At 34.9% G+C, this 15,705-nt stretch overlaps 1 protein-coding gene across 3 annotated transcripts in view; it reads right to left on the bottom strand.

Annotated features, from left to right (window-relative positions):
- LOC145690438 (uncharacterized) overlaps positions 1-15,705 on the bottom strand; it is a 467,263-nt gene that overhangs the window by 181,341 nt on the left and 270,217 nt on the right. For all 3 annotated transcript variants that reach the window (XM_081765329.1, XM_081765336.1, XM_081765318.1), the window contains exon 2: positions 14,532-14,639. In XM_081765329.1, coding sequence (XP_081621455.1) covers positions 14,532-14,610 — 79 coding nt within the window. In that variant the 5' untranslated portion in view covers positions 14,611-14,639. The remainder of the gene's footprint in view (positions 1-14,531; positions 14,640-15,705) is intronic.

Below are 15,705 nucleotides of genomic sequence, written 5' to 3'. Positions count from 1 at the left end.
AAATGACGATTTACCTACTTACACATTTAGCGACTTTTTGCTCCAAACAAAATGTTCATCTGTAGAGAAGCATTATTAGTTCAAAACAGTTTTTACGTTCTTTTTTTCTGTTTGTTTGTTTTAATCAGCGCAACTGATGAAGAGTTTGGAAATACAGCATACTCACTGCCCCACAATCCTGCATTGTTATGTTACCCTTGCCCTCTAACGAAGAACAACTACAAACTTGATGTCCTTTAGTTCGCAGAGTTTCCGTTGAGAAACACACGTAATACATCATTACCGATAGCAACAAGATTAGCTATAGATTGCGTGAATAAAGGCGAAGAAGATGTTTGTTATATTTGTCCTTTGGGGTCTTTTAATTATTCTGCACTTTTTCTTTTACAAAAAAATTGCTTAACGTAAGTACTGTAGTGTTAATTATTTCGGAACTATTTTGACCACAATATGAACAAAAGTACCCGAAACAACCTGAAATGATCCCTGAATTAAAGGATTGGTTGCGCCCTATTTACAAAGATGTGAGTAGAACCAGCGGCGCAAATCTGTCTTCAACATTGGGGGAAGGGGGGGGGGGTAAGACCGTTACCATACTTTTTTTGGCGATGTCCAAAATACTTATGAAGTTGAAAAACAATGTTGTGGAGGATCAGAGTTGTCTTCAGCGTTGGGAGGCTGCAGATTTGAGGCTTATTCTGGGGGACATCTATTTTATCTCACGTTCCTTTGTAGCAATCGGACAAAAATAATCAAATTTCTCCCAAAAAACACATTTCAAATCGGATTATTGGGGAGAAGTCCCCCTCAGTTCCAAGATTGGAGGGGACATTTATCCGTCATCCCCCCCCCCCACGAATTTGCGCCAGTGAGTAGAACATATTGTTTAGTTTACATCTACAACTTTAAAACAATGCTTATAGACAATGAATTTCTCTATTATTTTTTATAGCGACTTTTCACCCAAAATTGGAGTCGTCATATCCCGTTTCGCAAACTTATTGCCAACATTTTGGAAACTGGTTGCGAAGAGAGCTACAATGGATGAGTCGAGTTATTTCGTCGCTTCCGCTGTGAACCTAAGTACAAGATTCCAAAGAGATTAAGAAAAAATGAAATGAAACCTTTGAGTTTTACGTCCCACAGTTATGCCGGTTAGGCTAAAGGAGACGCTGATGATAAGCAATGAATGAAATGGTGGAATGAAGAAAGTGGAAGGAAACGGGAGAACCCCGAGGAAACCCACGCACAAGGTGTTTGTCCATCACAAAGTTCATTTGACGGGGGCTGGGATCGAACCCGGGACCCCAAGTACCGGAGGTGAACGCTCTACCACTGAGCCACCGCAGCTCTTAAGAGATTAAGAGTCACAAACATAGTCACTTTCAATTTTGTAATATATATAGGTCTATATATTGCATCACTGACTAATAACTAAAATCCTTGGATTGTATATATAAAAGTCGCCCCCTGCCCGTAAAAAGCTTCATTCGAACTCGGAATCGAACAATTGCATCTGTAAAACAGTGCTGATTTGATTTTAACGTTCCTTTCAGCAGCAAGGCTGTATGAGACGTGGACCTACAGATTAACGTGGAATCCGAACCACATAAGCTCCGGCCGGGAATCGAAAAAATGAAATGAAATCTTTGAGTTTTATGTCCTACGGTTATGATGGTTAGGCTAATGGAGACGGTGATGAGTAATGAATTAAATAGTGGAATGAAGAAAGTGGGAGGAAACGGGAGAACCCCGAGAAAACCCACGCACACGGTGTTTGTCCACCACAAGGTTCACTTGGCGGGGCTGGGATCGAACCCGGGACCCCAAGCACCAGAGTGAACTTTCTACCACTGAGCCACCGCGGCCCCCGGCCGGGAATCGAACCCGGGTGTCCCACGCCAAAGGCGTGTTCACTAACCACTTAGCCACGAGGAAGCTCATCTATAAGGCAGTGTAAACAAACAAAAAAACGCACACTGGATGTTTGCGCAACTGAGGATCAAAACATTCTCAATGGAGTATGAGAAATAGTTAACGCCAATCAAAGTGTGCTTTTGCTTATTTATTACTTCGTTAATACTTAATTCCTTCTAGAAATAGTGAAACTATACTATGAAGAAACACTAATAAACTAATAACAATTACGTTGTATTTCTTACCACACCACGACCATTTTTACCACCCATAGAATTTGAACCTAGTACTATACTGCATTAGTCACGCCGTAACGAAAGATGAACACCTGGCACTCGTAGCTGTTGAAGCTACCTGTATATCACGCGGCCTGCGTTGGTACTCCTCAACATAAATACCTCACAGCCCAAAGCCAGGAAACATCACAGACAGAAGACAGGGGCACAAGCAGTGCCTGACACTTCACGAACTCTAAACCCGCCAAGACTCAACTCAACATGACCTTCAATTACGTTCTAGAAACCAAACCAATGCTAAGGCACAAACTTACCAACTTCCTATATGAAAACACAAGAAAAAAAATCTAACTTTTTTGGTTCCAAAGTGATGACATAACAATAATACTAAAAAGGTTTTAATTTTCAGTAACCCAAACATTAATTAACTAGGGAACATAACAAAGCAAAAATAAATAAAAATAAAAATAAATTAAATTAAAAAATAAAAATCTGACAAGTAAACTCTCCCTGACTACTTTTTTTTTTTCAGTGAGGCTGTAAAATATGTCAGTATCTTCGTAAAATATATATATTTCAATGTAAACAAGTTCTTTAAACAAAAGAAAGCTTTGTAGTAGAGCGCTTACCTCTGACGCGTTAGGTCCCTGGTTCGATTCCTGCTCCCGACAAATAGCCTTTTGGTGAACACTGTAGGTGTGGTTATTCTTAAGACTTTCCAGTTTCCTTACATTTTCTTGATTCCACCATTATCATGTATCTCATTGTCACCTTCTCTCTTACATTGATGTACAATCATGGGGCGTTAAATTAAAAGCAAAAAAAAAAAAAAAAAAAAAATTTGCAAATATCCAAGTAAAAATGAGTTTTCTAGACTACACAAGTGGCCCCGCGTAGGGTAGTCGCTAGCGCTCTCGCCTTCTGTGCGAACGGTTCCGGGTTCGATCCCGGGGGAGAACTCGGTCGAAAAAGTATCAAAAGATTTTAAGTCCAGCCATCCTGAATGAGGTTTCCTTGGGTTTTCCTCATTCACAGCAGGCAAATGCCGGAGTGGTACCTAACATATAGGTCCCAGGCCGTTTTCTTCCTTCCCCAATCCTTTCTTCCCTTCCTTTCCCCGGATAGTGTACTCGCCGAGGAAAGTCATCCCTCATATGGGGTAACAAGGCCATTGATGCCGAAAGCCCAGAAATCTAAATCCTAAATCTTCACTACACAAGGAAATTTCCGCGCTGAAAACGGTTTATTAGCAATTATGTTAAGCAGTCCTGTAGTAAATCTGCACCAAGTAATAAATCGTCACATATAAAATGGAATGAATAAACACATAACATTCATTTTGCTATTATCTGACCAGCAAACGAGTGCGGGTGGCCAGTTTTGGAACTAAAATACAAACAACAGTGTTTCTAACTAGATTACTTGTAATTAATCTATCACTGTTATTTTTGTCCTGTTCATAATAAACCCCTTCACGCATATGATCAAGTTACGGCAAACACTGTTTCAAAACTTGTGTAAGTTATTTCCAGAACATTTTAAAGGACTTGCAAACAAAATACATACAACCTTCATATTAATTTGGCAATAACTTGCGAATAAACTAACCTCAGTGTTGTACAAAGAAACACTAAGAATTTGGTAGCATTCGAGTGTAAGGAATTCCTACTTCTCCTATTAACAAAACATCGAAGTTCATCTTTGTGAATCAAAGTTATATTTTGGCAACTGTGCTTTCATTGTTTAAAGCAAGTTCTATTGCGTACTTTTGAAATAAGATGTATTCAAAATTGAGACCAAGTTGGACCACGTGATCTCCGATCAATTGTCTAAGCAGTATCTTGAGTAACAACATTATTTTGCATTGAAATTATTTTCGGATGTGCTGTAGTCCGGTCAGAGAGAAACTGAAAATCTTTGATCGCCACACTCCTAACCACCTCCGAAGGAGACTTGGATCCGCCCCTGATTGAAATTGTACAAAAAGATAACTTTCTCTGATGTCTAACCTGTCATTACTTAGCATGGTTTGGTAATTTAAAAATCCAGTATTTCTGCCATATTTCGAAAACTTTACTAAAAAAAATACCCAATGTTACATTGCGGGCGGTAGGGGAGCGATTAAAGTTTAAGTGGGGTACCAGACAATTGAAAGTTCCTTGTAGCTCCAGTGAAATTCAGAAAAAAAATACGTATTAAAAAAGAAAACATACAAAACACATTTCCCAGGTACCTCCCCCAAGTTTTAAAATTATTTTTTGTGTGAAAACAGTTAGTAGAGTTAATTCTTTGTCACCTGAAACCTAGAGTCTGAAAGAAATTCAGACGGAATTCAAGGGGAATTTATGTTTTCAAAAATAAAGGTCGTGAATTTATTATGTGTTGGAGCAATGATACTTACGCTTACGTTACTCATACGCTGATGTTTTATCAATACTTTTATTCCACATTTACCAAAAGGCTGTATTTCGATAATAATCCTAAAAAAAAGATGCATTATAATCAGATTTTACAAGCCAATCTCGAAAGGCAAGCTATCCAATAGCCCTTTAAAGAAAATGAAGGGAAAATTCTTCTTCACCTCCTTTTTCCCCAAAGGGTTTATGGTCATAAAAAAAAGAAAAAAAATGAAATTTCTTTAGTTTAACATCCCATAATTATGCTCTGTATGGTAAAGAAGACAGATGACTAATGAAAGTGAAGGATTGTAAAATTAATTTTTGGGCTCATTGGGATTTCAACCCAGAACAACATACAGCAAAGGCACACACATGCGCTAGCCAATAGATCAACGAGGAGGACTTCCACAGTTCTCGAGTGGAAACGTATCGGAATTCTTCCTTGGTTAAAACTCGAGAAAATAATTTATTTGTCAACCGATAAACATACAGTTAAAACAAACACAAGAATCGCGAACCTTAACTTGATTTAAACTTACAGATACAAGGTATTGTGCAAATCTCTAAGCTATCAATCATACATTAATATTTTAGTCATTGGCATCGTCAATCCCGCGTTTTACAGGTTGCACCTGTTCTATAATGAAATCGAATAAAACGTAATCAATTTTTATACACATTTACGTGCTATGTTGTTTTCAAATTGTTAATTTCCGTGCATATGTCATTATTCACAATACATCTGCATTATTGCAGGAATGATGAACCATTCTTGCATTCAATAACTACTATATAGTTTATGGCGTTCTTTATTAAGCGCAAAGAATTAGGCTACTTAATCACATGTAAACTGCAACTTTCAAAAATCGTTGAATACACTGCAGGGTGACGCTCTCCGCTCCCCTGTCCCACCGCGCTTACCAAGAAACTGATGTAAACACAACAGCAGCGCCATCCTCCAAAAACCGCACTAATATCCTGGTCAGGTAATACCTTGAAACATAATATGTTTCAAAACATTAATATTCAAAGTTTTTTCAAAATTCAGATTCACCCATTCCATTCTCCTCAATCATTTACGAGTTACAATAGTAAGAATTGTAGTCATAAACTACATTACTTACTTAGTACTATATTAAAGCAAGTTACACTAAAAGAATATATAATTAATGGAATATTTAACTAAAGTAATAGTTAACTAGTGTACTTACCCAAGCATTTGTTTCCTTCCTATCTTCTTTTCAGTTTGTAAACAACCTCGTTTCGCAAGCAAAAGACGGTAGTTCAATGACGTCAGCCATGGCGAAAGAAAGAGGTGTCTATAGGCGGCCTGGATCTCACACACAGATGGACGTATTTAACATATAGCTGAAGTATTTAACATACGTATACGTATGTAAAATACGGAAGATTGTTAGATATCAGACATCCTGCAGCGACATGATGTAATATCTAAGCGGGTAAAAGGCAGTACCTATGTAGTATATGGATAAAGTACGCTCCGTACAGATTTCCTTAGTAAACGTAACGAATCCTTGTATTTGTACAATATACCGCTGTCCGGATAATGGATTTTTCTCAGTGTATTGGCAGTGTGTGAGATTCTCAGTGGTGAAACAAGAACCCCTGAAGATATTTCCCCCCAACTACATCCCCCTGTTGAAATACGCTCCTGTTACCTCATGTGATGTGGAGAGATCATTCTCTGCATACAAGAATATTTTATCCGATCGCCGACAAAATTTTACTTCTGAACATTTGGAAATGTACCTCGTAACTCATTGTGCAACAACACACAGTTGAACTGCAGGCACATCTTTTGTAAGTACTTTATTTCAAATTTAAAATGTTCAATAGTGGAAATATTCTTCAATCTTAGTTCAGCTGGTATTGTTTAAAAGATATAGGACTGCTTTTCCCTGCATGATATAAATATATATAAAACAATACATTTCGTCTTAAGTTGCTTTTAGTATTTAAATTTGTATATTGCGTATAATTCATTTCAAGATTGGACCGTGGTGACCGATGCGCATTTAGTGTAAAAGGTTCTAGATTTGAAACGGGACCACACCACACCACATGAGATTTCTGACGTACAAATGCCGTATGCATTGTCTTTCTTGGGGCTTTCCTGTTTCTCTCTAGCCGATTCACATCTTCCTTCATTCGCATCTGATTTTTATTCTCCTGCAATCAGTCACGTCAGTGACGTATGGCTGTCTCAGCTGTTCAAGTATTTCACTTCATTAGGGGACTTGTATTAAGCAGGATAAAGTGTAGTGGATTTTCCTCTTTATTTTCATAATTCGTTTAAATATTGCATACTCATACGCGTGTTAATATTACGTTTTCATAAATATATAACATGTAATATTACATATTCCTATATAATATTACATATTCCTATATAATATTACATATTCCTTACATTTTTACATATTTATGTACATATTTAGGGGGTTGATATTAAATAAAAATCCGGACTCTAATTACAATGTAATATTGATTTTACTTAGCACAAACTTTCTTCGAAATCAGAAATTCTATTTATATATTATATATATCGAAGTTGAAAGAAGTATTAGAACCAATTTTTCAAATACTCCCAGAAAATGTGATTTGTCTCGAAGTCTTTTATTGAGTGAACAAGTGTTTCAGGAAGAATTTTATCAAGAAAACTTCTCACTATATTGATAATATCTTAGACAATCGTAAAATTTTCATGCGTCAGCATCCTTTTTTTCGTGAATAGAATAGAATATTTATTACTATGTTGAGGGAGATTTATGACAAGTATTACTAAAAAACTAATAAAAGTGACAGTAGGTTCGACACGAAGGACAAAAGTGCGATTTACGATTCAGCAGATTTTTCTTTACCACTCGTTTTTTGGCTGATGATGCATTGGTTCTCTAGCATTGTAGATTCAACTGTCTTACTTTCCCTTTTTCTTTAAAAATTCTGTGCGGAAGCTGAAATCAATGCTTATAACAGACAATTTTTCTGGTGTATGTATTTTCTTTTCACTTTTCGAGATCACTTTGTTAGCAATAAATATAATGCAGCAGATTCAAACATCTGTTTGAAAACATTGGAAAGACCTCTGCTTATTTATGTGGGTGGGAAGTCAGACACGTAAATCAAGGCAATATTAGGTTTGCAGATTCAAACCTCTTCTTATTTTCTGCTTCTGGCTAGTGAATGGCATAAATAGTTATTCAAGTGGAAATGCATGGTGCAAACAGACCACATGATCCGCTTCTGCTACATACACTTTTAGCAAATTATATTTGTAGAGACCTAATAACTATTATCTGTTATAAAGCGTTCCATAGGTATTATTCAGTACTAAAATAAACAAATATATAAAATTATTCAAGGTTTTTCTATGCATAAAAGTTGTGTTATCGTAGGGATTAAGGCTATATTTTGACAGAACGCAACACCTATATACAGTTTAGATATAGATTTGTTTCAGTATTCAGAATTTGTATACGGCGTTATCATCATGTGATATCTCTTACTTCTACTACTTTTGCATTTGTAGCATTTTCCTCCCTTATATCTTTTCATTATTATCTTGTTTCGGTTCTTTCTTCTTTGAAGTAGCATCTTACGTCACCTAGTTTTATCCGGCTTGTACAATCAGCGGCAAAAAACCTGCAACACGAGGATGTAAGTTTATTGTGAAACTACGCCTAACAGCACAGGGAATGAACATAACGTCTAAGTGGAACGAATCACGCCAGGATAAACCTCGGCCTCCTCCCGTGCACACTTATTTTGGAGCAAAAGACTTCGTTATTTCACAATAAACTTATATGCTCATGTTGCAGGTTTTTTGCCGCGGATTGTACCAAGGGCTTTGTGGAGGAGAAACACGTCTGTGGATTTTGTCGGGATTCTCTCGTTTCCTCTCACTTTCATAATTCCACCAATTTCTTTACTCTCATTCATCATAATCGCCTCGCTTGATTTCAGAGCATAATCGTGGGACATTAAACTATATTAGTGATAATCCTATAATTTAAGCCACTCCTGTTTAAGTATAAATACGAATAAATAAATAAATAAATAAAGGCGCCTAGTATCACAGTCCGCCACATCCATTTCGCTTAGTTTCGAGTAATCTCGCAAAACGTGCAGTGAAGCTCCATATACACGCATACAAAGTCCCATATTTGGACTAGTTTTTAGTATGAAATATTAAGCTTTTAAACAAAATTCTGTTTCCATAGAATTGCCTTAGATCAAACATATAACAAGTAGTAACTCAATTTTGGCATAAAAAAAAAGAAAAGAAAAAAGAAAAAATCGCGTCTTTTGATACTAGGCGCCTCAAATGGAGTGTGCTTATGAAATTTTGCCATAATTACCAAGCCTTAGTCAGCTTGTGTAATGAAATAAGGAGGAAAATATAAAGAAAGATGAAAGAAACGAATATGTTTCTAATCTGCAGAAAGAATTAATTCTTCATTGATTTTAGCAAACATTTATTGTACGCAAATATTCCGCTAACACTTAACAGGTTAATGTTTAACCTTTAAATTAGCGTTTAAGAAGTTTTTTCCATGTATAATCTCTAATTCCTTCCTAAACACCAATTAATAAATTTTTAAAGACAAATTTAAACCCAAAATATGATAGCCCATAACTCAAGAACTAAAAGTCTGCGCTGACATGTGCACTAACCGAGTCAAAGATCTATTTTAATGCCAAGTTTCTCAGTTTTATCTCCTTAAACAAATATTCTTTGACTAATACTTATTGAAACTTCTTTTCTTTCATTGAGCACTAGTAACCAATTCAGAAAGTATATCTTCATATTCTTTGCCTTTTCAAACGAGACAATGAAGGTCATAAGGATTGACGTCATTATAAGTGCAACAACTTGCAGCGAAAAAACTAACAATTTCTCCCATGAATAACCTCAATATACGTACTATATATTTTGTAGATTGTATAAATATTGCCATTTCTGTGCTGCGATGCTAAATATTGCAAAGTGTAAGAAAGAAAAGCACTGTGGAAATGAAAACTCTGGAGCAGAATTGGGAACACAGGAACTATTTTATACCAACATATTAGATAGTCTAAATATATACATTATATATATATATATATATATATATATATATATATATATATATATATATATAGATAGATAGATAGATAGATAGATAGATACATATATATAGATACATATATATACATATATATATATATAGATACATATATATATATATATAGATACATATAGATACATATAGATACATATAGATATATATATATACATATAGATATATATATATATACATATAGATATATATATATACATATATTATATATATATATATATAGATATATATATATATATACATATATATATATATATATATATACATATAGATATACATATAGATATATATATACATATATATATATATATACATATATATATATATATACATATATATATATATATATACATATAGATATATATACATATAGATATATATGTATCTATCTATGTATCTATCTATCTATCTATATATATATATATATATATATATATATATATATATATATATATATATATTAAGCCTTTTACGCATGAGGTGATGTTAGTGTACCAAATCAGAGGGTATATGAGTCTCAGTGGATCAAGCCTAATGTAATTCGACAGCTGATAATTGAAGTTCTTATAATCAGATTTAAGATACCGCGCCGTGAAGATTAGTAAACTTTTCTTCAGAACTGTGTACATTTTTCAATTTCCATGAAGATACAAATGCTACATAGCCCCGTGAAGAAATTTGTGCCTTTTATGGGCAAGATATGTTATCAAAAGCATAAGCAAAACTATGGTTCAATCGCTTTCGTTCTGGAAGTTTCGATGTCCAAGATACTCCTCATAAGGGCGATCAATCACAGAAAAAATGTATGATATTCTGGCAAAAGTCGAGTAATACCGGTATGTGAGCAGTCACAACATCGCCAATGATCCGAAATGTCCATCACTAATCAATGTTAAACCATTTGGAAAATGACGGCTATAAAAACAAGCTCAATGTTTGGGTGCAACATAATCTGACTTGAAAACGTTTATTCGACCAAATTTGTGTCTGCGCATTTCTACTGAAACGTAACGAACTCGAGCCATTTTTGAAGCGGTTGATCATGGGTGATGAAAAGTGGATAAATTACAAAAACGATATGCGAAAAAGATCGGTTGATAAAAGGAGATGTTCCACAATATGTGGCGAAGCCGACTGTTTCCGAGAAAGGTTGTGTGCGTTTGATGGGATTAGAAGGGCATCTTGTATTACGAATTGCTGCTATCGGATTTGAACAATAGACTTGGACTTGTACTGTCGACAAATAGCACAAATGCAACTAGCAATTCACAAGAAACAACCGGAACTGGACAGCAGAAACGGTGTTGTATACCACGTCAACTAGGATAGACCTCATATCTTTAATGGCTCCTCAGAAATTACAAGAACTTGGCTGGGTAGCTTTAATACATCCACCGTATAGCCCGGACATGGCACAGTCATGGTATGAATTTAGGTCTCTGCAGAATTCCTTGAATGGTGTTAGTTTCAAAAGAGGCCTGCGGAAAATACATGTCACATTTTTTTGGATCAGAAACCAGAAGTTCAATAGCGACGGGGTTATGGTGTTGCCGAAAGAATGGTAGATCATCAACAAAAAATATAGTGCGTATATGGTTTCATATGGATATTTTCAAATGACAATAAATGTATTGTCAATTTTGACCTTCAAAGCTCAATACTTTTTAAACAACCTGATATATGATTAGATATATAGACCTATATATTTGTATTTGTTTTATACAGATTCTTACTTACCTAGTCACGATCAATACTCAACGTCATTGGTCGAGTTACGCAGAACATGTAATACATAGAAATACACTGTTGAAACATTACACAGAAGTTCCCTAGAAAATTACATTCTCTGATGGTGTCACCAAAGAATAACGCACTCGTTGAAAATTGAACATTTCAAAAGAAAGTTTAAAAATTAAAGAAAAATTAACACATGTCACTACTTTCTGATGGAATGAAGCAAAAACTCCGTGCACTTCTTAAAAAGGAGAGTAAACGAGAAATATTTATTCATTTGCAAGTACTTCGTTAGTAAAAATATTAGTATCTAAAATTTTGTTAGGGTGAAAAGCGTATTAAACAAGTTGTGTACCTTTGAAAGCAAGAGATGGATAATCTCCAAGAAATATTGGCTAATATCAGTAGATTTTATTTACATATATGAACACACAAATATTTCCTCCAAGTTTATAAAATTATATGCATAAAATAAGACAAAACAACGAACGGCTATGAAACTAATTCATTTTATTAAGGAACGAAAACCAAAATGAGTTCTTTTAGACTGTTGGAAAATAATATTCAATAATCAGTCATTACAGCAACATTGTCTGTTCTTGTAAGATGATAATTTCCTGCTCTGTATCCTAATATATAGATGAACGTATTAAACAATATTTAATCTCCCTCCTAACAATCTTACTACTCACGATTACTTATTTCCAGGATTCAAATTAACGGCGAGGATGAGACACATTACCTCCTCCCAAGTAATTCCCCGGCTCGTCAAAGAATAATTTCTTTCTTGCCATGGAAGTATTTAAGCTCATATCAAGATTTTTTTCCCTTGTCGTAAAACAGAATAAACCTGATTCAAACTCTGCCTTCTACAATACCGTTACTAAAGGATGAAGAGATTACTAACATTTCAAAAGTCCATTACAAATTAACTTCGTTCTATCCATTTATGTTCCGTAAATGAAATACATTATATTATTATAATCAGAAACCCAATCCAGTGTGATGGAGCAAAAATCTAACATTACTCTATCTTGTTACTAAAGATATACGCATGTGATAATATGACCAATGCTCAGAAAGAAGGATTTTACGTCAAAAAGTACGACACACAGAGGAAACAATATTCAACTTCTAATAAATAATCAGATGAGTCTTCATTGATCTGAGATGATATTTTTGACGATCTTTTATTCTTATTCAGCAGATGCCGTTTTTGTAAAAATTCTGACAAACCAAAAACTTTGATATTACTTATATATTTGACTAAGGGAGTACCTTTAAGAAAGCAGTTTTTCTGCACTGATCTTGTTCCGAAATTTAATAATGGCGCTGGGGCATACGGTATATTTGTAGGTATGTCGCAAATAGTAACTAACATTATCGAATTTAATCGCTATTCTGTGTTCTTTCTATTTTATTTGCTGATACCCATAAATAAATATGATAGTTTTTTTTCAGTTACAGGCTTCAAATGTAAGATTTGTCCAGTTAATATATCAAGAGTTTGGTCACCCTATCCACTTATATATGATTTCTCTAATCAGTGGATTCTACTTTTGTTTGGAGTCGAAGTCGATACATAACCGAAAAAAAAAAAACTTAGAAGCAATCAATTCCCTGAGCACCTAACTCATGAATGAAAATACAATAGACTCATATTTATTGAGACTTCCCCTCCCACCTCAAAAACTGATCTGCAAAGAAAAAGAATATCTTCCCAGTACACTGCTCTTTCCCAATCTTTTACTTAAACAGTTTGATTTCTGTTAACCCCTCACTCAAAGACAATTTGGTACATATAATACTCAAATTAGTGGATAGTTCAGGTAGTCCGACAGAGTATGTTATCGGAAGAATAGCAAACTTTTGAACGTTACTGTAGAAAAACCGAAGTAGCACTGTCAATGTATAAAGCACGTATAGGATTTTGGTTAGAATATTGATAGTAACTGAATGGTACGCAACCAAGATAAGTATAATTAGTTTGCATGCTACCAAGGGGCAATTCATTTATAATAACCCCCCCCCCCCCCATTGAAATTCATTGGGGAGCCATATCTTGGGATCAACTGGTCAATCAACAAATCTGATTCCTAACTTTTGATCTCCTATACCCTGGGCCCTGGCCAAAGTTGTGATTCATCACGTAGTTCTTGAGATTTCTTGGTCTCCCGGGCAAATGAATACAAGAACATACCAGGTTAAATGAATACAGGGTGTTTCAAAACAACACTGTCAACGTTTGGGAGGAGATTCCTGACACCAAGATACAAGATAAGACAAAAGGTATAGACCAACCTGGGTGCACAAACCCTTCTTTTCGGAGTTATATTCTGCCGAAAACATGAAAAAATGAACTTCAAAAGGTCCATAGCTTCAATACTATGAGACCTACCGTAGTCGGATCAAGACTTCACTTAGGAACGAACATGTGCACTATCCAAAAATACATGTTTCAGAATCCTAAGGTACTCACGAAGCATTTTTTTTTTATAGAGGGAGTTTGGCTACGGGCATATAATTTAAATCACTCACTAACTACCTCTATAAAAACTGTTGCGGAAATACCACGAGATTCTGAAACATGGATATTTGGATAGAGTACACACTAATTCCTAAGTGAAGTCTTGAGCCGACTACTGTAAGTCCCATAGTTTTGGATCTATGGCCTTTTAAAGTTCACTTGTTCATGTTTTTGGCAGCCTTTAACTCCAAAATGAAGCGTTTGCGCACCCAAGTTGGTCTATACTTTTTGTCTTATCTTGTATATTGGTGTCAGGAATTACCTCCCAAACGTTGTCGGTGTTGGTTTTGAAACACCCTGTATATAAAGGAGTTTTGGCCTAAAAACCACACACACTAATACTATATTATTATTATATATATATATATATATATATATATATATATATATATATATATATATATATATATATATATATATATGTGTGTGTGTGTGTGTGTGTGTGTGTGTGGTGTGTGAGTATTTTGATTTCATTGTAATTGCATTGCATTAATGTGAAATCAAACCTGCATTTCGATAGAATAAAGCAAATGAAAATATTGAAAGAAAAACTAAAAGAAAAAATGTATCCACTTACCGTAAGTGACGCAAAGCAGAAGAGCGATCGCAGCAATGCACGTGGTTGTGAATGGAGATAGTTTGATTTTGGTCGTCATGGAAACACTTTGTCTGTCGTGTAGGTAGGCTGCAAACAAAATATTGATTGGTTTAGTTTCAATAGATAAAACAACCTTGCATCTATGAAATTACTCTTTTTAGAGAAAGCAAAAGAAACTTGTGCAATTTTAAAGTATAGAGTTGATATAGGGAAGAAGTTCTATTACAGCTACAAGTCATAAACAAAGAACTTCATTACTGATAAACTGAAATTTAGAAAAAATAAATATTCGGTTACCAAGTTACTTAGATAGTAAGATTTCTTATCGCAGCATGTTATGCTATTAAATTATTATTATCAAACAGATGTTTGTACAGAGACAGGCAAAATAGCAGGAAATTATAGACGAGCGAGGCTAGAAAGGAGTGAAGATGTTCCGGCAGACTGTTTCGGGTATCGGAGGGCAAAAACTTGCTTTCTCTCTCTCTCTCTCTCTCTCTCTCTCTCTCTCTCTCTCTCTCTCTGTGTCTGTGTGTGTGTGTGTGTGTGTGTGTGTGACCATGGATGTTTAGCTCTTTGCACATGACAGTATGCATGCGCATTCAATATTTCTGTCGAAAGGTTATTCTTCCCATTTTACGATAGCTTGGTCTTATCTTTTGCATATTATATATATTATATATGAATACAATGTTTTAAACTTCTTGTCCTTCTTTCAAAAAATAATGGTTACTATTTACTAGACCTCAAGTAGGTATAACATTAACAATATTACCTTTTTTTTTTATCTTAAGCAAGCAAGCACTATTGTTGCTATCTATTTATAGTGGAAAATTACGTCTAAAAGGAAAAATCATCGTTAACAACGATTATTTTTGGAGTGTATAGTAAATTGTATTACAGGCTGAAATACCCTAAGTCGTTTGTCATGTATATAACTACTCACTATAGTTAATTTAAAAACCATAATTTCTTCTGTTTCCAAGCGCAAAATTCAAGAAGTTTCCCAAATAATTTCATTTGTAGTACTATGCATGTGTGTGTAATGTTCCTCAATTTTCAGTTATAATAGATACAAAAGAGTTTTATGCTCCAAACAGTGCGGCAAAACCGGCCTTGGGACCTCTCTCTCTGAGATTATTTTGTCCTTCGA

The sequence above is a fragment of the Thermobia domestica genome, chromosome 1, assembly GCF_964235325.1.
Source record: "Thermobia domestica chromosome 1, izTheDome1.hap1.1, whole genome shotgun sequence".
Classification (NCBI taxonomy): Eukaryota; Metazoa; Arthropoda; class Insecta; order Zygentoma; family Lepismatidae; genus Thermobia; species Thermobia domestica.
This window is presented reverse-complemented; position numbering and strand designations above follow the sequence as displayed.